The 25,356-nt window shown below is 40.4% G+C and overlaps 1 protein-coding gene and 2 pseudogenes across 1 annotated transcript in view; 1 reads left to right on the top strand and 2 right to left on the bottom strand.

Annotated features, from left to right (window-relative positions):
- Window positions 1–25,079, top strand: part of VWA8 (von Willebrand factor A domain containing 8) — a 328,282-nt gene extending 303,203 nt beyond the window's left edge. The window contains exons 42-45 of the mRNA XM_076009415.1: window positions 2,177–2,335; window positions 16,160–16,258; window positions 17,095–17,333; window positions 19,989–25,079. Of these exons, the coding sequence (XP_075865530.1) occupies window positions 2,177–2,335; window positions 16,160–16,258; window positions 17,095–17,333; window positions 19,989–20,097 (606 nt within the window). The 3' untranslated portion in view covers window positions 20,098–25,079. The remainder of the gene's footprint in view (window positions 1–2,176; window positions 2,336–16,159; window positions 16,259–17,094; window positions 17,334–19,988) is intronic.
- On the bottom strand, window positions 6,324–7,601 carry LOC105871597 (AF4/FMR2 family member 4 pseudogene; annotated as a pseudogene).
- On the bottom strand, window positions 13,714–14,086 carry LOC142874964 (large ribosomal subunit protein bL35m pseudogene; annotated as a pseudogene).
- Window positions 25,080–25,356: the final 277 nt, after the last annotated feature.

Genomic DNA, 25,356 nt, shown 5'->3' with positions numbered 1-25,356 from the left:
GGCATTTGGTAGCAGAGCTATCCCATCACCAGTAGCAGAGAAGGAGCTGAGGGAGCAAATATCCCAACCCTCTGATCACCTGCTAGTGATCAGCAGAACCCACTGAAAGCCAGCAGCCAAGAGTGTGGCTAATATGGATGTAGGTGCCAAGGGAAAACTTCCCCTTCACTCTTTGAAGGTTCTTTGAAAATCAACTGACAAAAGGCAGATTAATAGGAGAAAAGGCATGCAAAGTTATTGACATGGACAGTAAGACAATCAGGGTGATTACCCCACCACTCAATGGGGTACAGATTGTTATATACCCTTCTTTTTAGGGGGACAGGAAATTGGGGAAGTGTAGATGATTTTACAGGGTAGTAAATGATTTTTAGTGGAATCCAATGGGCTTGAAGAACATATCATGTCCTGGGACAAAGTCTGTTGGACCTCCGGAGGAGACAATGGTTTGTGACAAGTCTGTCCAGATGTGTTGACAGACTTCAGTGTTTCCTCACTTCATGCTGTGCTGTGGAAGAGAGAGAAAATTGGGGGACCGGGGGAGGTGGGGTCAGAGAGACCTTGGGAGGCAGCTTATGTTCAGCATGTCAAAGCACCATATTTTGGGGTATCACTTTCTAAGCCCCACCACTGTCCATACAGATCAGCTCCCAGGACACAGAAGGTGCCCTGGAGGGGAAACTAAAGAAGCCCTGTATGTCTGTTAATCCCAGAGGACCCTTCAGGTGAAAACAATAGAGCATCTTGGTAGTTTTCTACTGTTCTAGTAGTTGAAAGAGCTGTGTCCATCATACAGCTGAAGAAAATTTTAGGAAATAAGGAAGTCCCCTTAGATAACTATAATTATAATATGTAAAGTTTTACACAGCCATAATTTAAAAATATTTCCAGTACAATGGCAAAAAAAAAAAAATATATATATATATATATATATATAGCAACAGGATGAAATACTGAGTGTCCTGGAGAGCTCCATGATCCCCTCCCTTCCTGAATAACCAGAATTGCTGAGCAGCCACTGAGAGCCGGGGGTACAGTGAGTGGTGGGGGGAAGGAGAGTCACTGCATTTAGATGTTTATTTAGAGGATCTGGTGTTGATTTGGGGAGTTCTTATTTCTGTGTCATTGGTATGAGTCAACAACTGCTTTCTTTACTGACTCATTGTGGTCAACAAATGTCTTTGGATACATCTGAAATTGTGAGTAGTCATAGAAGCATATGTGGCAGTGTTATTAATTTGGGCAGACTCAACAAGTTTTTAAGAAATATGTTGAATTTGCCTCAAACCATTATACTCTTAATACTGACAGTATTTTCTCGAAACTACTAACTCTGCTCATTAATCTTCATACATGTCAGCAAGTATATAATAACAGAATAATCAGGAATTTTTCTCTATTTTTGTCAATAAACTGACAAACTTTTTTTTAAAATAATCTACAAATTGGCATTCATGGGTCCAAAATCAAACTGGAAGTTTGTTTCACATTTTACTTTGACAATTGTTTCTAGACAGCAGTTAGATACCACTTTCATGCTTTTAACTGCCAAGAAAAGAGAAGCCATAGTTCAGTAACTGGAAGGACAGGAAAACTTAAAGCTTGTTAAAGACAAAAAGACATTTTGAAAATAATTTCCTTACTTTCTTTGCCACCCATCTTATAACTTTGTTTCAGGAATCTGACTTTGCTTGTGGCCTGTGTTGAAAATTATTTTCAGGTCACTACACAACAGGTACGAGTGAAATTGATGTGGGCTTCCCTTGGAAATCGCACAAACTCTTGCTAAAGTCACCGACTCTAAGGCACAAAGTGAAGGTGACATGTTGCAGTTTATATCTTTCCACATTATTATTTTTAATACCTCGTGTTATTTTTGGGGCAGCAGCCTCAGTAAGGCGACTTTACAAGACTAGAGTGGGCTTCGAAAGAACTATATTCCAAAGGGAAATCTTTTCCATATGGCTCCAACTACCAGCATAAGTCTGAAATTCTATTTTCTGAAATACAATCCGTGGACACCTTCCCAGCTGCCAGGAAGCCATGCATGGGGCCGAGCCTATGGCGGATCTGCCCAACTCCTGGCTAGCACTCTGGGACCTAGGTGAGATCCGCAGGACAGCAGCCAGGGGTGGTTTGCTGGCTCACAAGGCTTCTCTGTTGTTCCTTCCCTCAGCTGGGCAGCCCGCAGGAGAAACCTAAGCGTCTGAGCTTGGTGGTGGATGTGTCTGGAAGCATGTACCGCTTCAACGGGGTGGACGGCCGGCTTGAGCGCTCAATGGAGGCTGTGTGTATGGTCATGGAAGCCTTTGAGAACTATGAGGAGAAGTTCAAGGTAATGGCATGAACTAAGGGTAATGAGAGGTGTCATTGACCATATCCGCCCAGGAGTCAGCCTGAGTCGGGGCATGATGCTGGATAGATGAATGCAGACTCTATCCAGAGTGGACAAAAACCTTCATCTTCTCACCAGCCCATTTATCAGTGCAGAGAAAATGAAGCTTTTGTTTTATCTGCTTTAATAATCAGAAAATGGGCCCGGCATGGTGGCTCATGCCTGTAATCCCAGCACTCTGGGTGGCCAAGGCGGGCAAATCACTCAAGGTCAGGAGTTCGTGACCAGCCTAAGCAAGAGCAAGACCCCACCTCTACTAAAAATAGAAACAAATTAATTGGCCAACTAAAAAATATATATATATAGAAAAAATTAGCCAGGCATGGTGGTGCATGCCTGTAGTCCCAGCTACTCAGGAGGCTGAGGCAGAAGGATTTCTTGAGCCCAGGAGTTTGAGGTTGCTGTGAGCTAGACTGATGCCATGGCACTCTAGCCAGGGCAACAGAGTGAGACTCTGTCTCAAAAAAAAGAAGAAGAAGAAGAAAGAAAATAGTACCATAATTTAAAGTATCAATGATTACAGAAGAAAGCACTATACTTCACAAGTTATATGATGTTAGAAATAAAGTTAGGGGAAAACCACCTGCTTAGAAGCACCGTAAGTCTGTTCCCAGACTTCTCAGAGCCTCCTGTCTTTATCCTACTTCCCCATCCCAACCTACTCTTGCCCACTTGCCAACCAGCCAGCTTTCCGAGGTTTGAGTCTACCCTCAAAGCACACTGTGTCAGCACCACCTTCCCTTCCCACGTGGGCATGGGTTATGGTCATAGATGTCTCCCCAGCTGACAGTGAGGCCGATTACCCTGGGAGAAATGCAGCCTCCCATTTAAGCTATTTCCATTTTGCTATTGCTCAGTTTTCTGTGCATTCTCCATTTCAGAGGTCTGAGTCTGGAGAAGGATCTCCCTACACTGCTGTGTTACTGCCCACTATGAACCTATTAATCTGCTCTTAATCCCAGCCACAAAGAGCACCTGCACTTCTAGCCCTTACCAGAACAAAAAACCCTGAATGTAGAATCACATGCCATGTAATTATTATCAAAAATTCAGTTGAGGGGAATGGTGGATGTGCAGACATGTGTAAAGGATACACAGTCTATATCCATAGGTAGTCTAGATTTTATTCTGGATCAAACACGTCCTTCAGAAATCAGCAGTCTGAGAGCATTATTATGCTTGACACCCGCCTGTACCCCAGAATTGCCTCCCTAAGCCATTTCTCTGTGATATGAAGCATACAGCAAGAAACAGATTGATGAAACCCGTCACTTCATTTACTATAGTCCTGTCATTAAGAATTCTGCTCCCTGAATTCCCCAGGGTCCTTTGTATGAAGCTCTGTTCAAGAAATTCCTTTTAGAATTAAGTGATAAGAAAAGGGTGGCTAGGGGTCTCCAGGCTCAGTACCAGTACAGGATGCAAATACAAATAAGACATGGACTTTCACGGTGGGGAGTAGCTTTGTTTCCCTTGAAGAACTGGAATGTGTTTCCCCTTGCAATTAGTGAAAGCCATGGAACTGCTCGAGATTCCCCCTTGGTTTTCATTATCAGGAAGCTCAGAGCCAAAATCAAAGACCAGCTATGACAACTTTGTTATGTCTCTCGCAGACTGGTGTTCAGCTCTTTCCTTCCCCTGCCCCTCCCTCCCTCACTTCAGATGTACCTTTTTCTTGATTTTTATTTTTTGCTCCTTTTTAATGTTCTATGGGTTTATAGAAAATATTTATTTAAAAATATTTTAGATCCCTTCTAATATAAGGTGGAGTATAATTCTTAAATCTCTGACCATTGGTGACCAATGGGTGGTTAGACAGCCACTGTATCAGCAAAAATACCCACATCCCACCTGATATTTTAAAACCCTTGGGTCTGCTAATATTTGGGTGAGCCCATCTGCTTCTCTTATGGATCTTGAACTTCACTGTTCCTCAGCTCTTTTTGAGCTATGTGGAGATTTTAACCTGGTATGGGCCATAGCAAACATACCACTGTTAAAATTGGAAAATTCATAGTTATCTAAAATAAAATTTCCAGTTAAAGGATTTCTACATCTTTGAGAACAGAACTGCTCTGACATGTAAAGCTACTTCTTCCAAGTTTTTAGAAAGAAGATTTATTAGGAGTTAACCAAGAAATTAGGAATTAACCAAGACACAGGTCCCTAGGACTGGGTAAAAGATAAGACAGAGGGCAGAAGGTCGCAAAGCTACTAGAGGGTTCAGAGAGCCATTCTGATGCCTCCAAGTAGATGGTGTGATCATCACAAAGTGGGCTGAGTATTTCATGGCATCTCACACAGTGGAGTGTACAGAGAGCTTCCTAGCTGTCCAGTTCTCACTTTTAAAAGTCTATCATCTGGACAAGCTGTTAATGAAACTGGATGTGTCACGCCAAAAGGGAACAATATCAAGAAAATGATCATTTCACAAGAAGTTGTTTCATTTTGCTTTCTATTGATAGTTACAAACCAAACTTGCCATATGACCTGCTGGAAGTCAATGAAATTCAATAAAATTACAAATATTAGTTGAACACTTGCTAAGAGTAAAGCATTCTACTAGGTACAAAGTTGAGCTTGTAGCCAAGTGAGGGAGATATGAAAACTCCACATTGCAACACAAATTTGTATGAACAGTGTGGAGGCAAACAACCTCTTCACACACTCCTCTGTAGAGGATCATCCCTACTGCAGTACTGTCCTGTACTGTCTTCAGTTGCCCCTACAGTGTAAGGAATTTCCTCTGTCTTTACCAGTGTAACCACAGATATATTGAGAAGGTAACCATAGTAATATCTGACTGACAAATCCAGATGAAATTGTAGCAAGACACCAAGATAAAGTAAACTTTTTTCAGGGCTTGAAGTAGCTTTATCATTTTTTTTATGCTCTTAGATTTTTAGCAGGAAGTGTTTTAATGGTTTTGCTTTTGTGCATTTTCTTGCACTTGTAAACATAGCCCTCACCTTCACTACAGTTCTATTAGAACATTTTTTAAGGAAAAAAAAAAAAGTCTTAAGAAACCATTGTATCTTCCCAAACAAAGGAGAAGATCTTAAGACTTCACAAAAGAAGCTCTTTGAACCTCTTTTAGGAAAACTGGTGTTTGGGGAGTATCTGGAGGAACAGGGTGACCCAGGGAGACGTATGAAACCTGTTCCTGCAAATTCCTCGTCATGTCCACAGACTTTAGAGCCAGGGTCACTTTGGAGGTCACTTATTGGAGTTCCTCATTCCACAAACAGGAAACCAAGACCCAGACACAATGAAGGACTTTCCCCAAAGTCGGAAGGCTAATTGGAGACAGAGTAAGATAGAGCCCAGGACTCTTCCTTTGTTTGCTTTCCCTTTTTTTTTGTTTGGTTTATTTTTAAACTTTCCCCTTTATTTCAAAACTGTTTTATTTGGAAAAATTTTAAAGCTACAAAAAAGTTAAAAGAACAGTAAAATAAGCACCCATATGCCTTCACTTAGGTTCGCCAGTTGTTAACATTATGCCTTTACTTGCTTTATGTCTTCTCCAAATATTTACAGTACTTTTTCTCCCCCCTCTAAATCATTTGAAAGTAAATTACATAAACAGCATAAGACTTTACCTCCATATACTTTATTATACTTCTCCTAAGAGTCAGGACGTTCTCTAATACAACTTCAATACCATCAACATACCTAAGAAAATTTTCAGTAATCCCCTACTATCTTATAATGTCCAGTTCAAATTCAGTTTTCCCAACTATCCCAAAACTGTCTTTTATAGTTGTCCCTGCTCCCCACACTGCCCCCATCCAGGATCCAATCAACGTCCACGCCTTACTTTAGGTTGTAATGTCTCATTCACCTCTTTATTTATTTATTTATTTTTTTACTGCTGGATTATGCTTTTATTCTATAACTGACTTGTCATTTTGATATTTAAAATCATGAATGCCATATTTCCCAAGAGGGGAAGCTAAAAGCTCAATGGATCCACTTGAGAGTCACTCACAAGTCTTTAAACTTTTTTTTCATCTTTAAACTTTTATACTCTTTACTAGTAAGGCAAAGGGCGGTTCGAGTTCAATCCTAATTTCACAGTCTACTGCTTCACACAATCACAATGCTAAGTGTGACTTACATCCAGTGGCTGTGAAGGTATTTTCAGCTTGGTGAGATGTGCCTTGGTGCTGGGCTTCAGCTCAGTCATGCTGTTGCCATGGGATTGGCTACTGTAGTGCTCAGAGGACAGCTTTGGTTCCATGGACTCCTGTCCATCCATGGGCCGCACGTAGGCAGTGGGCTTCTGCAACATCGAACTGGACTTCGACATCAGCGAAGGTGGGAAAGACTGGCTTGAGTGCTGCCCACTGGAAAAGGGTACACGGGAAGGAGAATCCCAGTTTGCATCAGGGTCCCGAGGTGACTTGGAACGCTGGTGTTCCTTGCTATGGTGATCATTCCCATGAGACCTGGAATGACTGGAGCTTAGTGAAGAAACAGCCTGGGGTTTTCCAGGGCTGGAAGAGCGTGCTTTGGAGTATTCTGATCCATGCTGGCCTTTTTTACGGCTACTACTCCCACTACTGCTATATGAGTCGCGGTCATGCCACTGGCTACTACTGTTAATGCCACTACTGCCACCTGCACTGGTCCGTTGGCTACTATGTCCACTCTGTAAGCCTGAGGACCGTTTCTGAGACTGAGAAGTACTGGGTGCAGGTCCTACTGGAGTCCATTTGCTACTCTGATGAGAGCCTCCATGTCTCTGTTCAAAGAAATTTGGGTTAGATTTTTCATCTGCTGTCGGTGGTACTGTAGACTTGGGAATTGCAACAAGCTTTGGTATAGCTCTGTCTCCTATGAAATCCTTCATTTCATCGTAGTTTCCAAGCATACTCTGAATACGACTTGATAACTTATCTTCTTTGCTAGTCACTTTGTACGGCTCAGCAAAGAGAGGAGAGCTAGGTGGGAAGGCGTCTTCACCCTGCTGAATTTCCTGATTCCGCCTTTCCCGTTCTTTCATACGCAGCACATTCCGGTCTTCACGGTTCATGTTGCTTATCTTGATTTCTTTTTGTCCCAAACACAGCTTCCTTGGTGTCCATCCTTATGGCAGTTTGACCTCAGCTTTGTTGTTGCTCTAGATTCCCTCCAGTCCCGGCTCCTCTAGGCCCGAACCATTTCCCGGCTGCGCAGCGGCGGCGCCCGGCCTGCACCTTCACCAGATGCGCCTTCGAGCCTAACCGGGGGCAGCGACAGGCTGCCCGGGGCGAGGGGCTCGGGCGGCGGGGGCGGCGGCGGGGGTTCCGCAGGCCTGGAACGGCAGTGGCGGCGACGCGCCTCACACGGCCCAGGCGGAGCGCCCGCCCCGCTCCATGACGGCCGGGCCCGGGCCGGGGCGGCTGACTGAGGCCTATTTTTTATTTATTTATTTATTTATTTTATTGCATGACAGTCACTTTCTTGAGAGTCCAGACCAGTTGTCTTATAGAATGCCCCCTGCCCTGGATGTGTCTGGTTGTTTTCTCATGGTGTCATTTAACTTGTTCCAATACCCCCTGTATTTCCAGAACTCCTAACAGGCCCTTCTTCTATATCAGGCACATTGGAGACTTTGTAACATCTTCCTACCACCCCTGCTAACAGGTCTGAGATTTTGAGTGGATACAGGCCACCTAATCTCTGCCAGAGCTTCCCAGGCCTCCTCTGTAGAGGGCAAGAGGAAGTGGGATGGAGCTACTTACATTCTGTGAGAGCTTTTTCTGTTTGTAATGAGAGTCGTCCCTTGGTATCCACAGGGGATTGGTTCCAAGACCCCCTGAGGACACCAAAATCCTCAGATGCTCAAGTGTTCCCATCAGCATTCCATATCCCCAGGCTCCACATCTGCACATAGGGAGGGCTGGGAGGGCCGACCGTCAGTATTTTGGGGTGTGGGTAATGTGTACACATAATACAAAATGTAAAAGGTACAAGAGGAGTAAGAGTGACGAGTAAGCCTCTGCCCACCCCCTCTCAGCTTCAGGCTCCCCTTCTACAGTGGCAACCACTGTTAATGGATTTTTTGGTTTCTTCTCAGAAATATTTGATGCCTATACACCAAGTGGCCATGTACCGTGCATTCTGTTCCATCTCCTTAAGTTATATGATCATATTCAACTCGGTACTTTAATTTGCTCATTTGTGAAAGACATGTAAGGACTAGGAATAACTAATGAAAGGATTTGATTTACTCAGAAAATAGGAAACAATACATGAGCAGAAGACAGTTTGAGGAGCTCCTGGTGACAAATTGATGTTCTGTAGCCCAGAATGACATCACATGTGGTATCTCTAGGAATTCAGCAGGGTGATCTGAGATTCCCTCCCTCCCAGTTCCAGACAGTTCTTAACGCTGTCTCCCTACAGTTATCCGTCAGTTGTAAAGGTGTCTAGTCTGCATTTGCTTTGAAACCTTCAGAAGCCACTGGCCTGGTCTGGTGATCTGGACTCTTCCCTGTCTCTCTTGGCAACTGCTCTGTGTTTTGTTTGGCTCGGGCTCAGCTCCTGAGTGGTGGGTCATTACAATTTAGGCCCAGCAGCCTCATTTGAAGTCAGCCTCTGCTTGCTAGTCTACATTATCATGACCTGTGCCAAACCACAGGGACCCTCAAGCAAGAATTACTGAGAAGGAAAGATAATTCAATGGCAAGATGTATTTCTAAGCCATTTGGAGTTTTTAAAGTTTCTCATAATTGTTCTAGCAACTGAATTCAGTTATCCCCAGAAATAACATTCACAGTAGGTCACTTAAGACTAGAGCAACATCATTTGCTTATAATCAGCATAAACTCCTCTAATCTTATAATCAGCATAATTTTTAATGTTTATAGAATGCTTAAACACTGGAGTAAAAGGTGGAATAGTAATGATTATGTGAAACATTTTATTTTAATCAGGAAGTGTTTTTGTCCTTTACCTTCATTCCAATTTGTTCCCCATGATTTCTCCAAGCCCATGGGAATGTTTTTACTGTAATCTTAAAATAGACCTCCTTTTCAAAAGCTCTTAATGCCTTAATTTTTTTCAAAGCAATCAATGACATAAAAGTTAGGTGACTTTCTCTGCTAAACATTCAAATAGTGGCACCAGAAAACAGATTTATTCAGTTATTCATAAGTTGGACTTTGAAAAAAAGGAAAGGACCTCAAATTTGTTGTTTCTATGAAGGCATAAAGCCATATTCTAAAGCAGTGGTTTTCTGACAGTGTAACAGGGAGCCCTTGAAGATTGTCTAGGAAGTGGAGAAAGTGGGCAGCACTTTTTGCCCCATCCCTCTTCATCTCCAATTCAACTGGAACAATTCCACGTGTACTGATAGTGCGCGATGTTTCCATAAGCTGGGCTTTTGTGCAATATTTCATTTGAAGAAAGAGTTCCATTGCTAAAATTTTTAAAAAGGAAGGAAAGAGTTAGAAAGCCACTATTCTAGGGCCAATATTTGATTATTTCTTTATAGACTCTGAGGGCTTTCTTTTTGGAAAAGGTGTCATTGATCCTTGGTCAGATTTAGATGATTCACTCCTCCCTTGACAGAAAAAAACAAGGCATAGGTGTTCCTAAAACTAAGAGAAGCAGGCTTTTTCTTTCTAATTCCTGGACACACCATTGCATTTTAATAGAACTTTGGGGGATACGAATTATCCTGGAAATTATTTTCACCAACCTCTTTGTTTTATAGGTAAGAAAACCAAGATGCAATGAGGTTAAATGCTTTGCCCACAGTCACATGGCTACAGCGAAACGCCAGAACTTCTGACTCCTGCTTTAGGGCTCTTAGTTGATGTTTTATCCCTATTTCTCATAGCCATTTTATTTCTATGCAGTTGGCATTTTTAAAAACTATAATTCAGGAGCAAGGGTAGCATTTACATAAAGTACTCTGTCTTCTGCCCTTGGCACCTCACCACCCCAAGGAGGTGTGATAGACAAGATTTTCTCAAAGATATCTTGGTCAGAAAGGCTGGGTTAACTCCCAGAAGGATGTGGAAAGATGTGACTCACAAACCAGCACCTACTGGGAAAATTTCTTCTATCAAGAGCTTAGTTTACTGTCTGTAATTGACCTTTCCCCAATGCCTCAGGAATGTTTCACAGGTTTAGAAATAGAGACCAGCCAACAGGTTAAGGCTTTTAATAAATTTTTATTGCTATATGGAGATAGGACCAAAGAAGGATGTGCATACTTTTCTGAGTCCATTCAAAGTTAAATAAGAATTCAGAATTGATTCAATTGTTGATGTAGAAATATTGGCCAAGCCAACCATTCAGAAGCTTGAGTAGAGATGAGAGGGGAGAATAGTTGGAATGTTGATTATTTCTCTGTAGTGAAAAACACTGGATGTAGAATGAGAACACCTAAGTTTGGTTTCCACTTCTGCCAACACCAGATCTATGACCTTGAAAAAGTCGGTTAATCTCTCTAAGCATCAATTTCTTCATTTGCGAAATGGGGATGACACCCACCCCAAAGGCTGTGGAGAGAATCAAAATGACATGAGATATATTGAAGCACTTTGTAAACTGCAACAAACTATGCAAGCATTAAACATTATAGTCTTTAACTGTATTGTCCTATCCTTTCAGTGGCCCTGTGAGATGGTAAAACAGGTTTACCCCTATTTGTCAGACAAGTTAAATAAGTGATTTACAAGCATATACAGTGTTAGAGATCTTCTAAGCCAACATTGTTTACAAGGTAGAAACAAGGTTTGGAGAGGTTAAGTGACTTGCTCTAAGTCAAAAAGCTTGTTAATGTCAGAGCCAAGTCTAGAATCCTTGACCTTTCAGAAGATTGCTCTTTTCACATTGACTTCTATGATATGAAGAAAGATTAGCCAGCTAATACTATAAGTTATTAGCTAACTGACACCCTAGGGTTCTGCTGGCACTTCTCTTGACCTTTTAAATTACAGATTTGTCTTCTAATCCTTTGCAGCCCACACTCAGTGATGCCATCTCAGAATGGTGTGTTTGGATTTCTAAAAGGAGGTTAGAATCTGACACGTACTGGTTTTCAGAAATAGCCTCATAGGATTGTCTCATAGCTACTTATAATGTGGACACATAATAAAGCATAGCCTCTCCTACCAACTGGTTATCATCCTTCATAGAAACTTCCACATAAATCTTATTCATAAAAATGCCAAGAGCACTTTGTTCTAAGCAGAGCTTTCTTTGTATTCTAAGTATTATAAATTATTCTTGTTATTTGATGATAAATCTTTGTATCTTAGACTGAAACTCAGCATTTGTTTTCATTTGTTATACCTTTCTCTAAATAAATGAGATTTTCTATAGAAAATATAGCAAAAGGGCATTTAAACATGTTTCTAGCAAAAAAAGTATTCAAATTGGTCTTCTCTAGTTGAGGCTTTTCTTTACTACTGTGGCTTAATACTTGTGTCGAATGCTAAACTTAAGACTGCACAAGGATTTCAGGGATACTCTAAACAGTGGAGAAATCATGATCATAAACACTTTGGACTATTCGGAAAAAATTCTGATCTAAATGTTAAGTAGTTTGACAATGACAGTGGGGCTCTTGTTTATTGACTCCTATGGTTCGTCCATGGAAGTGCGCTTAATTAAGGCCCTGTCAAATCAGATTTCACGATGGTCACAGCAGGAACAAGACTGGGTGAGTGGCAGAATTAGGAGTTAGAGGATGCAAAAGAATGAGATTGTGTACCTCTTCCTTGAACCCAGAGAGTTTTGAGTGATTAGCAAATTACTATTTGCAAAACATGGTGGAATCCTTGGATAGCAGATACTAGATAATTGTGACAGAGAAGTATTGTTTTTAATGGAAACTAAAAATGATCTATAGTAACACCAGGGAATGGTCCACATTTGTATGTACTTTGGATTCCTCTCAATCATTTTATTGACTTTAGACACAGAATAATCCCCAAGCCCATCTGGAAGATGAGAAACCAGAGCCTGCAAACCATTTTATAAGCCCCATCCTTTCCCTTAGGTGTGTTCTCCAGCTTTTGCAATACTCTCTAGGCACAGACAAAGACTGATCTTGCTGCAAATAGAACTCCCTTCCCACAAATAAAGAAAAGGGGAAAAGGAGGAAAAAAGGAACAAAGGGAGGAGGGAAAAAAGGAAGTCTGCAGACCACCTATCTTTGTCTCATTTGCCTGGAAAATTATAGTATGCTTTTTTCCTCCTGGGCATGTATTTAAATGTTAGATAGACATATCAATCAATAAATAAAATGTTAGATGGACAGCTGCTAAATGTTTCTGAAGGTTTTTTCTTTTTCCCCCCATATCAATAGAGATGAGCAGTTTTTGAAGGTTTTAATCAGCCAGTATCTCGTTTTGATAAGCATCCAACTCTATTTGTTGACTGCTATTTGTTTAATAATTAACTAGCAACTTTTTTCCTTGCAGTGACCAGTTAACATTGACCCTGTGAACAGACCACATGGCCAAAGATTTTTATAGTCATCTGGTAGTAAGAACTCTAACCATCAGGTAAAAGGGAGGAAAAAGTCAAATACATTCATAGCCCTCTTAGCTCAGCCCAGTATAAGAAACCTACTGCTATGTAGGGAACAGATCTTCCTCAGGTGTAAGACCCTGTTTAACAGATTACTTCACCAACCCCATAATGTAAGCAGCCTGCCTGGCACCTTCCTAGGAGAACTTTCTTCTTGGCTACAAACAGTTCCTGCCGTGACCATTGTCAGATCAGACTTGTCAGGGCCAACTTTTGAGCACGCTTCCATGGACGAACCATAGGAGTCAATAAACAAGAGCGTCACTGTCATTATCAAACCACCTAACATTTAGATCAGAATTTTTTCTGACTAGCTCAAAGTTTTTATAATGATGATTTCTCACACTTTTCAGAGTATCCCTAAAATCTTTGTGCATTTTATCCTATTTTATTTTACAGTTTATAGCTAGATTTATAGCTTTTATGTATTTAGACATCATATATGGGCCTCCATTCATGTCACCCTCCTGGGAATGACTGCTAAGTCTTCACTTGCGGCCACATCTGTCCCCTAGTGTACAAGTTCAGCATGCCTACCATGGAGCTCATCTTCTCCAGATAACCCCCTATCTGACTTCTCATTTTTGCACAGTAATGATTTCAACAGAAATGATCTATTTCTTTTCATTTTATTTATTTATTTTTTTAAGTTTCAAAACTTTCATAAGTTTAATGTTGGCATTGCACGTTTACATATTAATTGATACAACTTACATCAGATTTTATAGTTATTCATTTTTGCAAAGACATCATTATGCAAAGATACTTATTTAATAATTGGGAAATCATAAAACTTCTGGTCTATACTTTCAGGTTTGTTCTATCATGATATTTCTGATAAGGATCGTCAACATACCAGTTTCGTCTCTTCCAGAAAGACGTTGTCATTTTATCTAAGAGTTTACTCCGGGTTTTATTACAGAACACAAATTCCCTCAAGCGTTTTTTTCTTGCAGGTGTCTTCTTCCATAGTTTTTTCTTATAACCAGCCTTTCTCCTTATCCAAAGGCCAGAGTGAAGTCAAAGAAACCTATAGTCAACAGCTTTCACAGTCTTTCTCTTGCCTTTTAGTGTACTGACGTGTGTTACGGTTCTGACTGGCAGCGTCAGGACATCTGAAACTGCTCTCACAGCACCAGCAAGAGCAGAGGCAGCCATCTTGCTCTCCTATTTCTTTTCATTTTAAATACAATGGTTTCAGTTATGTTATGGGTTGTTTTTTTGTCAGCTGGCTTGGGCTAACCACCATTTATCCCATGATTGCTAAGGGGAAAAAAAATTGCATTCCAGCTTCCAAACAGCTTATTTGTAGAAAAATGTAGCCCGCATGCAAAAGGAAAGCTTCTTATTGCCCCAACTTGATTGCAAACTCTCTTAAAGCATTTGTGCATTAAACATGCTGGGCACTCTCATAGATACTAAAAATTCAAAGATAAATATGCTCTGGACTTACCTTCAAAGAACTCATCACTTTAAAAGGAACAGACATGAAAAGAAATAATTGCATTCCCCTGCAACACCTAGAGTAGTGTTTTGTACACAGTAGGTGCTCAGAAGCCGTCTGTTGGTTGATGGTTGGTTGGTATATCGATGATTCTTAAACATTTTATCCCACAGTACTCCAAGTGCTCCCTAAAATCTTTTGCCCTAGACCCACAGTCAAGATTTTCTTTGCAGATGCTCAGATGCCCCAAGGTCTATTCTAATCTTTACATCAGCAGCACAAAAATTTTTAGTGGGAGGGAGGAGGGAAGAGGGAATCTGCTGGCAAACCCAACAGTTGAAGGGAACTACCTTGCCTCGATTTCAGTTTATCTCAGGCCCAAAACTTTTTTCCAGATTCTGTAAAAGAGTTGCACCCAACTCCCAGCTTCAGCTTTTTCTCAATAGACAGGACTTACTCGTGTACATAGCAAGATAGGGAATTAAAAAGGCACTTTCTAAATTGAAAGATATGTCATACACTGGTAAGTGGAAAAGCAGAGTATAAAATTACATGGCCAACATTATCCTTTTTATTTAAAAATGTTATCAATGTAGGTTTGTTTGTATGTGAATGTGCAACCTCTTACACATAGATCAAAAATGAATAAAAGCCTAGCCGTGTATCCAACAAAACATTAACCATCTGTAATGGGATTAAAGGTAATTTTTACTTTCTTTTGTGCTTTTCTATAATTTTTACAATAAATGTACTTTTTCCAAGAAAAGAAAACTCTATGTTTTAGTTTTCTATTGTTGTATAACAATTATCACAAATAGCAGGTTATTTTAACTATATTTGTTTATTAACTCTTAGTTGTGTAGTTTAGAAGTCTATACGGTCTCAGCTGGGTTCTCTGCTTGGGGGCTTCTAAGACTGAAATCCTGGTGTCGGCCAGGCTGGGTTCTTACTGGCGGCTCTGGGAAGAATCAGCTCATTCAGATGGCTGGCAGAGTGCAGTCCCTGTGGTTGTAGGACAGACATCCCTGTTTCAGTGCTGGGTCTCAGCCAGGGTTGCCCTCATCTCCTAGACGCCGCTGTCAGGTCCTTGCCCTGTGGTCCCCTCCATCTCAGCCACAGGCAACTCCTTCATGTCAAATCCCCCTAATGCTTCAGATCTTCCCATCTTCCCCTGCTTCCCCACCTTCCCCAGCAGCCAGAAGAAAAACTCTATTGTTAAAGGGCTCATGTGATTAAGTTAGACCCATGCAGATCATCTACCTTTTAATTAATTCAAAGTCAAACTTAATTACATCTGCACGACCTCTTGCTTTATAAGTTAATATAATCACAAGTAATATCGCATCGTATTTATGGGTCCTGTCCACATATAAGGGGAGAAGATCATAAAGAGCATATCCACCAGGGGACTGGGATCTTAGAATTCTGCCCATCACGTGTGTGTGTGTGTGTGTGTGTGTGTGTGTGTGTGTGTGTGTGTGTGTGTGTGTAATTTTTTTAAGCCTGCCCTGAAAGTTAAGAATGAAATTCGTGGCAGACCCTAAAAGCCTCATTATACTTTCTGCCTCCTGCTGGAGGACAGAGATCACAGAAGAGCATGAATCAGAAATGAAGGAATCTGGATTTTGTTTGCCTGTGTTGATAAACATCTATCTCACTGCACTTCTTTGTGGCCATGTCTTGAGCAACTTTGGACCACAGCAGTCAAAAGACTTGGACATTTGTAGGTCCAATGACAGTTCTTCAGTGGCTAGAGGTTTCTAACTCTCTGGTTCTCTTACATACAGTATGACATCACTGGGCACTCCGGAGATGGCTACAACATTGGCCTAGTTCCAATTAACAAAATCCCCAAGGACAATAAGCAAAGACTAGAAGTTCTGAAGGTAAATACATTCAATTATCTCTATATTTTGAAAGCTTCTATCAGAGTAGATAAAGACTAAAAAGGTTCTTTGAAGAAACAGTAGATACAGGAAAGAAAAAGATTGTGTTTCATAAGCATTCAGGCATTAAACTGAGAAAACACCCATTGTGCCCTAAAATACTTTTCTCCATCATATGCAATTTAAAATTTGTTCCCTACATATTTTATGGTACTCAGTATTAGATTACAGTCTACAACCTGGGTCCCCTCATATGTCCTATATACTTCTCAGCCCCTACATGTTCAGTAGAAGGAAAAGAATGACTCCTTTTAGGATACTCTCTATCCTCAATATTATGTATTTCTTGGTATTTTCTAATAATAAATTCTATTTCATGTACTTATATTTGTGATATAAACACACATACCGTAATTTTAAAGTATAAATGTCCTCCGTTGCTATTGATATGATACAGTATTTAGTATTATAACTTTGTTTATTGGTAACTCAACCCATTCCTTATCTTTCTCCTGTTTTATCTCTATTCTCCAGTGTGATACCACATTTTACATTTTTTAACATATTCTTACTTTAAATGAAAGCTTGAATTTTAAAAGTAAGTGCCAACTGAGGTAGTTTTGGAATGATTCCTGTTTCTAATGAAAGTCTATACCAAATACAAATATTACTATGAACTATTGTTACTCGAATGTACAAATTAAATAGAACTTGGAGACATATTACTCATGTGTAATAATTGGTATTTATGCATTCTCATGGTCAACAGAAAAATCATCATGTTTGTCATAGAAATGTCTCACCCATGGCTTTTGTGCAACATCTCTTACCTCTAGACAATGCATGCCCACTCTCAGTTCTGCATGAGTGGGGACCACACGTTAGAGGGGACAGAACACGCCATCAAGGAAATTGTCAAAGAAGAAGCTGATGAGTACTTTGTCATAGTCTTGAGTGATGCGAATCTGTCACGATACGGAATACATCCTGCCAAGTTTGCACAAATCCTAACATGTAACCCTCAAGTAAATGCTTTTGCCATTTTTATTGGATCTTTAGGTGATCAAGCAACCAGGTAAGTGTCATCTTGGCATATAGCAAAAAGCAGGTATAGAGAAACTGAGTAGTAACTCAGTGTTTCATGGGCTTAGCATAGTGAGGGGCAAGTGGGGAGATGGAGGAAAAACTAGAGTCACTGCCCTCAAGGAGCTCATTATAATCTAGTTGAGGGGATATGTGCTAGCTTTTGTTTGGATAAACAAAAATAACTTCAAATTAATTACTTTTTAGTTTATATTGTAAAATAAATAGCAATTTGATTTGTCCACTAGTAAATTAGATAGTATTTTATATATTTGGCACTTTACATTAAGGTCCCAAGCTCAGTCTAATCATTTTGTGTTCAAATCATATTCGAAGTAGTGAACATCTACTATTTTCTTAGCATAAGGTATAATGTGTGTGTCTCTCTGTATATAAGCCTATATGTATTATATGTAGACATACATATGTAGACATACATACACATAAACAAGGGCTTTCCAGAAGTATCCAGCCACTGTTAATATAACAGTAACAGTTACACAGCGGGATACTTTCCAGACAGCTCACATATATTATATTTACATAGATATGTCTCCCTAATAAGAAGGGATATAGTCCTGTATATGTAAGGCTACACATATATATGCCTGTATCTACATACATAGACACACATATATATCCCTTTTTACTGGGGAGACAAGGTAGGTGAAACACTTAGGGACAACATAAGACAATATACATAGATATATAGTTAGATGCCACACTGAATATACAGAATATTCAATAGAGAAATTTATGGTCAGACAATAAATACCACTGGGTATGATCTGAAAGGAGAGATCTGGAAATACTTTCATAACTTGAACACACTAATGTTTATCTTTTTAAATTACAAAACATGTTATGATTTTATGATTTTTACAAAACATTTTATGATTTTATGATTTTTCTCTGCTTACAATACCCCCTGTAAGAAGCAGAAAACATGGTCAAGTATGCTGGCTCACACCTGTAATGCCAGAATTGGGGGAGGCCAAAGCAGGAGGATCACTTGAGGCCAGGAGTTTTAGACCACTCTAGGTACCATATCGAGACCGCTTCTCTACAAAAAACTTAAAAATTAGCTGAGTGTGGTGTTGTACACCTGTAGTCCCAGCTACTCAGGAGGCTGAGACAGGAGAATCACTTGAGCCCAGGAGTTCAAGGCTACAGTGAGCTATGACTGTGGCTCTGTACTGCAGCCTGGGCAACAGAGAGAGACCCCCCATATCAAAAAAGAAACAGAAAATGCAAGTGAAAGTATACAGTATAGCTCCTTCCCAAAAAAAGCAAAAAAAAAAAAAACCCCAAAAACTGCCCAAAGCACAAAGGGCCTACCTTTTTATTATTACTCCCCTCATTTACCTGTCTTACTCTGTGGTGTAGAATGCTATATAAACTAGGAAATGTTTTAGTATCCAAAATGCTGACAACCTTTCTATTCCATTTGCCTTGCTGCAGGCTTGCACAGTAAGGTTGAGAACAGACCTTAATATCATGTGATTACAGTCACTTTTTTACAAATGTACATTTTTCTTAGTTTTACATGTTAGCACTTTGTGCCTTCTTGAAGCTCGGTGTCCTTGAACGCAAACCATGCCTTTTCTGCCCAGATTTTCCTCAGCATCAGCCCAGTATTAGGCAGACAGCAAGCTCAACAAATACCGGTTGAGTCGAAATAGCTAATTTGTCTTTCTAGTGAACAGATCCTGTTTGAATACTTAGGAAAGCACAATAATACCCTTGTGGTTTCCTAGGGAAATGGTCCAACATCACTGGCAAAAGATATGTTGCAGAATTAGCTGGTCTACCGGGCATGCCAAATGTATGATACGACACAGGATGGTTGACTTTTATTAAATGTCATTCCAAAACCAGACTTTGTTGGCATAGTGAAAGGAGGCATCCTTTTGAAGAGAACTGTGTCTTGCAGTTTTATTGCCTTCGGAAATGGCCTTTTGTTCCAAATGATAAATTGGTATTTTAAAAAATTGTCATAACTTCCATGGCATGTTATTTTTAAGGATGATTCAAACCAAAACCTGCTATAAGTTTTTAAAAATTAGTTGGAAAAAATTATCATAAGCCTATATAACCTCAGTTTCATCAAAGCAGCAATTGGATAATCCAGATTGCATTTGACATGCATGATGTGGAGCAAAAAAAGAGAGAGAGAGAGAGAGAAGGAAAAAGGAAGAGAGAAAGAACCACTTGGGGTTTGGCTGGGCCACATTTTTCGAGGCCTATTTTCTAAGGAAGGAAAAGCTCTTGGAAGTACAGTGTGAGGCCAACACATTTGCTGGACCCAGATGAGTCCCTCAGGCTCCGTTCTACCAAGGGAATATGAAATACCAAGAAACAACAGTAATAAAAGGAAGAAAATTTTTTCTTTTCGAAGTTGCTGATTTTTCTCACTGAAAAGACCTTACTTGCGGTTCACTGCTTTCACTGTGTCTCTCCCTGTTGCTCTTCCAAGCCATTCATTGCTTAGTGACAGCCAATTCAGCTTCCCGCAGTGAGCAAGGTATTAGAAAGTAAACACTTCCTTTCCTAAGAAACCGTTTAGAGGCTGTGATTTGCCAGGGCAGGAGGTGGAAGGGGAACCCCAATTTGCAATGGTAATTTTCTTCCCTCTCCACCCTGGCAGGCTTCAGAGAACTTTACCCGCTGGCCGGTCTTTCGTTGCCATGGATACCAAGAACATCCCTCAGATTTTACAACAGATCTTCACCTCCACCATGTTGTCAAGTGTTTAAGAAGTGTCTTTCATCCACCCTGATGACCCCAGGATTTTAAATAAGACAGGAATAAAGAGTATTCTAAAGAAAAAAGGCATCGGTAAAGTGAGCCCATGCAGTGACTGGATAATTCTGGCATTCCTGGGTCTTCTTCCTACATTTGCTCAGTCATCAGAATTCAGGAAAGCAGCCAGAAGGAAACTTGTGCTTGGAAATCTACAACCATTGATGGCTTTAGAAGTCATTAGAGGAAGCAAGTTGACCTGCATTTTAAAAAAGGTCAGGGTTAAAGGAAGGTGGTTTTGAGAACTATGGTGCTTGGTCCACTTCCAAAAACCTGAGGGAAAAAGAATACCTTGCTTTTTGCCTTAACACATCATCTGGTTGCCTATGATAAGACAAGCAACCCCATCAAACTGAGCCTTTGATACCACATTCTGATAATTACTTTTATTTTTTCCTTGCTCTGCATCGCCTAGCAAACAATGATTTTATAGGATTTAACCTATAGAGGAAAAGTCCTTCCAACAGCAGTATTTTATAGAAGGTTGGATTTTCTCAATAATTTCATTTTCTTGGCCAATGCCAAAAGGAATCAAATGATCCTTGGAGTGCTTGCCTTCCCACGTGACTATTCAAAGGCTCTTTCAAAAATAAATAACGAATATCCTATTCTCCTTGCTGCTAGAACAGAAAAAGAAAGATGTCTTGCCTCAAGTTTCCTGTTTCTTCTTGTTCTTCTAAGTGTTTCTCAAAAGATTCACACTACTCCATTCTGGTGTCCAAGATGTAATGCTCAAAGTAACATATGCGTGTAAGAAAAATTATTTATTGAGAACGTTCATATAAAAACTACCTAAGGCAATATGGTAATTACCCCAATTTTATCATGATAATGTGTACAATTTTATCATGATACTTTTTCAATGATACACATTGAAACACCACATCATATATCCCATTAATATGTATGGTTATATGTCAATTATAAATAAAATAATAATTTTTAAAAATTACCTATGGCAAAGTAAAAACAAGGCAGTATGTTTGAACTAAATAGTGATTGGAGATTTCTCTAGCTATAAAAAAAAAACAAACCTATTTTTCAAGCCTCATTCTTTTTTCTTTCAAAGTGTACCTTATTCCCACCCACTCTTGGGCTGACCTTTATTTTTGATAGACTCAGTATCACTTTGTTTAAAATCGAATGTTTCAGCAGAAGTCATTCTGTCTTCAACCATCTAATAAAAAACTCCTTCATTTAATGGCAAAATCAGAAATGCCAGGGCACTAATGAGTTAGAAAAACTGGTCTTAAGTTGGTAAAACCAGTCTTGTTAATAATGTTATCCTGTTCACTCGTGTATATTGAAATTGTACAAGTCCATAATTTCATTTTATTTAATTATAGGACAGAAGAAAAGGTAACACCCATTTGTTCCACCACCCCATCTCCCTATCATTAGCTGTCAAAGAAATAAAAGCAGTCAGATTTCTAACGAAGTACTACCCAGTAAGTTTGCATGGCTTTCTTGTTTCTCTAGCCACTTGCTTACTCAGTGTATTGAATCATCCAATGATGCAAACAATTTCAATCCAATAAGCACCTTAAAAAATGTAATTGCATTAATAATAACAGCAGCTAGCATTTACTGATTATTTGCTGTGTACCAGGGATACACTGAGTGATTTCAAACATTTCATTCAGTCCTCACAATCAAAACATGTGAGATGGATATTTTCAACCCTATTTTACAGATAAGGAGAATGAGGCTTAGAGAGCTTGTCACGATCCCAAGATTCATGATACTAGACTATTGAGTAACTATTCGTCGTACTATTAACATCTCATTTTACAATAAAAAACTGAGGCTTAGAGAAGTTCAAGAACATCAGCCGTGCTCTCAGCCAGGCAGGGGCAAAGTGGGCTCCCAGCGCCCGAGCCTTCCGTGCCTGGCGCTCTTGCAGTCCCACACCTTGTGCTGCAGCGTGCAGACCTACATGTCGCACTCCTGCTGCCTTTTTCTCCTCTCTTCTTGTACTGTGTCCTCATTCACAGAGCTTGCTTCCTTTCCCTTGTATTTAAAAACTTTGCACACAATCAGGCACTCGGAGGTGTGGGGACAGAGGACATGGAACACCGCCAGGGGAACATTTCTTGCTTCCTTCCTGGGCACAGCAGTGGACTGAAGAAGTATCCATCCAACTGGCAGCTTAACCCCAAAGGGTGCCCTTTGCTAGTGGGTCACTGCCCCTGAAAGCCTTTGGAAGTAGAATCCAAGAGTGGTTAAAAGAACAGCCTCTTAACAAATCCTCCCCGTGCATAACTACCTGAGTAAGCAGAAGCCATTTTCTTGACATGGAAAAAATGTTCTCAAGTAATTTAATTTCCTTTTCCAGACTGGCTAGACATCCTTTGCAATTGTTATTTAAAAAAAAAAAAATAAAAGAACTCCTGGCTTTTCTTATTTGTAAAAGGGAAAGATGAGGGAGAAGGGGAGTGGACAGTGAGATTTATTTTCACTTCTTGCAATACCTAAGAAGTGTATGCATTTATTATTAAATGTACTTAATTATGGGCCACTCCAAGCTGTTCCCAGGCCCTTCTTAGGGCCAGGACGTTATAATAAATGCATTGTGTGCCTCAGGGGGGTTCCATTGAAAGGCATCTAACCCCTGTCCCCTTACTAAGCACATGTAACGCTGAGAAGGTTCATTGTTACCGTGAGCAGCCGGGAGGAATGAATGCTGTGAATAGCCACAGTATATGATGCATATTCCCCCTGGAATCCTTTGTGTGCCCGACAAAATGACCTCATCACAGATGGGGCAGCTTGAGCTCACCCACAAGAAGTGGATCAGAGCGGGAGTACTTAAAGGAAACCCATCAGATGTTTGGAATGAATCATTTAATTCTTTACACACTTTCCTGTGAGCTTCAGAGGAGGAAAAATCCATCAATGCCAGCAAGATTTTTTCTCTAAACAAACTGTAGGGCTTTGAAAACCATTTAGAACTGGTTTTCAGTAGACAGCATTGTCAGTGTTCCTGAAAGGCCAATTCTGGAGGCTTCCACCCTCCCTCCACCTGGCTCCTTCCTGTGCCTGTCAGATCAGGCAAAATTAAATTCCTCTGTGAATAGAGCGGAGCCATACAGGGACGAAGGGACCAGCAGGAATAGTCGCTTGCTTGTTGCATTGCTCTCTGTTTCCGGCAATTGCAGTCATAGATAGTCCCCAAATTCTAAGCCGGCCTCTCCTGCCTGGACAACTTTTCTGCAGTTGCATCTCAGGAATAGTCCAAATGTCCACTTGTATTTAGTAAATTGTACATAGCTTTTTCATCTTTTTAAGAAATAAAATGTTCACCTTAAGAATTTTTTTCTTCCCATTCACATATATGGCTTTTAAAAAGACTTACATGAAGAGTCCAATTTGTGGTCAGGGTTCTGCCAAAAAGTTTGTACCTATTGCCTTTTCTTTACCTTTTTTCCTCAGACTTGCTGTGGCAAAAGTACTACAGATAACAGAAGAGAATTCCAATTTTCCATTCTTGGGGAGAATTTACAAACTCTTGATAGAATTCATCTGTAGAAAGGAAGTTCTGGAGCCTGCGTAGCTATTAACCACCTGTGTAAACTTCAGCTACTCACTTGTGGGTGGCAATTGAATTAAATCTATGAATTAAAGGAGTTGGACAAAATGATCCCTAACACTAAAATCCCGTGTTCCATTATCTCACACGGGGAATTGGCTTGTTCCCTCGTATAGCTCACAAGAGCCATATGACTTGAGCAAAACTTCGTCTCAGAACCCTTACACACTCCAGAACCCTCCCATTAGACAGAAGATTTTGGCACCTATAGCAACTGCCCTAACGAAATAGCATTGACTGAATATGCAGACAAAAAGTTACACAAACATCATTAGACAAGGGGGGCTTTCCCTCATCAGCCGAACAGATATTTCTGCTTTGTAGTAATTCACAAGATGTCTATTGTCTCATACTTTGTACTTTGCTGCCTTAAAATAGCATGACACGCCTGCCAGTCTGCACAGTGGGACTAAAAAAAAACCCAGGAATTGGAAAACTACTGTGTGCCCAGAGCTGACCTTTGTGCTGTAGCTGAACAATGCACGATTGTGTTTTTAATTGTTAAATCCTGTAAACAAAAATCTCCTCCAGAGAGGAAAAAATGCTTGCCAAGCAAACATCTCAAGTTAGGAATGATATGACAACTCTTTTTTTTTTTTTTTTTTTTTGTGAGATGAAGCGCTGTCTGGGGCGTTTGCCTTCAAACAGAGGCCGCGTCTGTTCTTGCAAGGCCGTGCACGTTGCCTTTGGAATGCCAGGGTTACATAATCTTAAAATCGAGTGGTGCTTGTGGTATTTGGCCACTCAGAGCAAAGTAGAACGCTCTTTTGAAGTGGTTTGGATCCCGAGGATGGCAAGAACGTCATGTTCTGCTGTAAGAAATCTCATCACGGGGACATGTCAGCACTAAGGAGCGTCAGCCACCTCTCTGGGTCCTCCCCCTTGGCAGGTGCCAGAGACACCTGAGTCTTCTCACCTTTCAGCGGCTTCCGTGGAAGTACTTTGGAGCCGCTAGGTCTTTCCCTGAAGGAACAAGCAGAATGTGCGTCAATAAATTCAGACTCCACAGAGGAGTTTCAGAATGTAATGATGTATTAAAATGAAATGCAGCTCTGGAGCATTTAGTAATGGTAGCTGGAGTCTGACCTGGAAATGGACGAAAACAATGTCTCTCTGAACATCCCGAAGCGAGTTTGCTTCTTACGCAGACCAGAGTATGACAGGAAAAAATAATGAGCCTGTCAAGAGCATTTTGTGTTATTGCTCTCATGACATCATGGCCATACATGAAGCCTTACTGATTGAAACTTGAAGAAAAATGAGTATATTTACTCCGACAAGACATTAAATTTGCATTGATTTTCAAGTGCAACGTATTTGTATTAATAAATACGCATACTAATTTAATGAGACTGCCCATGTCTTTATTCCACCACTAATCAAGTTTCCCATCATCAGGGCTCTAGAAATAGAGTGAGTCTCAACAAGGCTGGTTGATCCATTTTCCTTTACAAAAGACTTTATGGCCCATGTGAAATTCAGCCCTGAAAATGGCCCAAAAAGGAATACTCACTGGCCCAGTGGAAATCAAATGGCAAAGCCAAGAAGGCAGCCTCATAGACTGGCCTTGGCCTTGGCTCCTGGGAGTGGTTCCCACAGAGCCCGAGGCTGTTGAGGAATCAGG

This window comes from Microcebus murinus, chromosome 13 (genome assembly GCF_040939455.1).
Source record: "Microcebus murinus isolate Inina chromosome 13, M.murinus_Inina_mat1.0, whole genome shotgun sequence".
NCBI lineage: Eukaryota > Metazoa > Chordata > Mammalia > Primates > Cheirogaleidae > Microcebus > Microcebus murinus.
The sequence above is the reverse complement of the archived record's forward strand: the minus strand, read 5'-3'. Positions and strand labels throughout refer to the sequence as shown.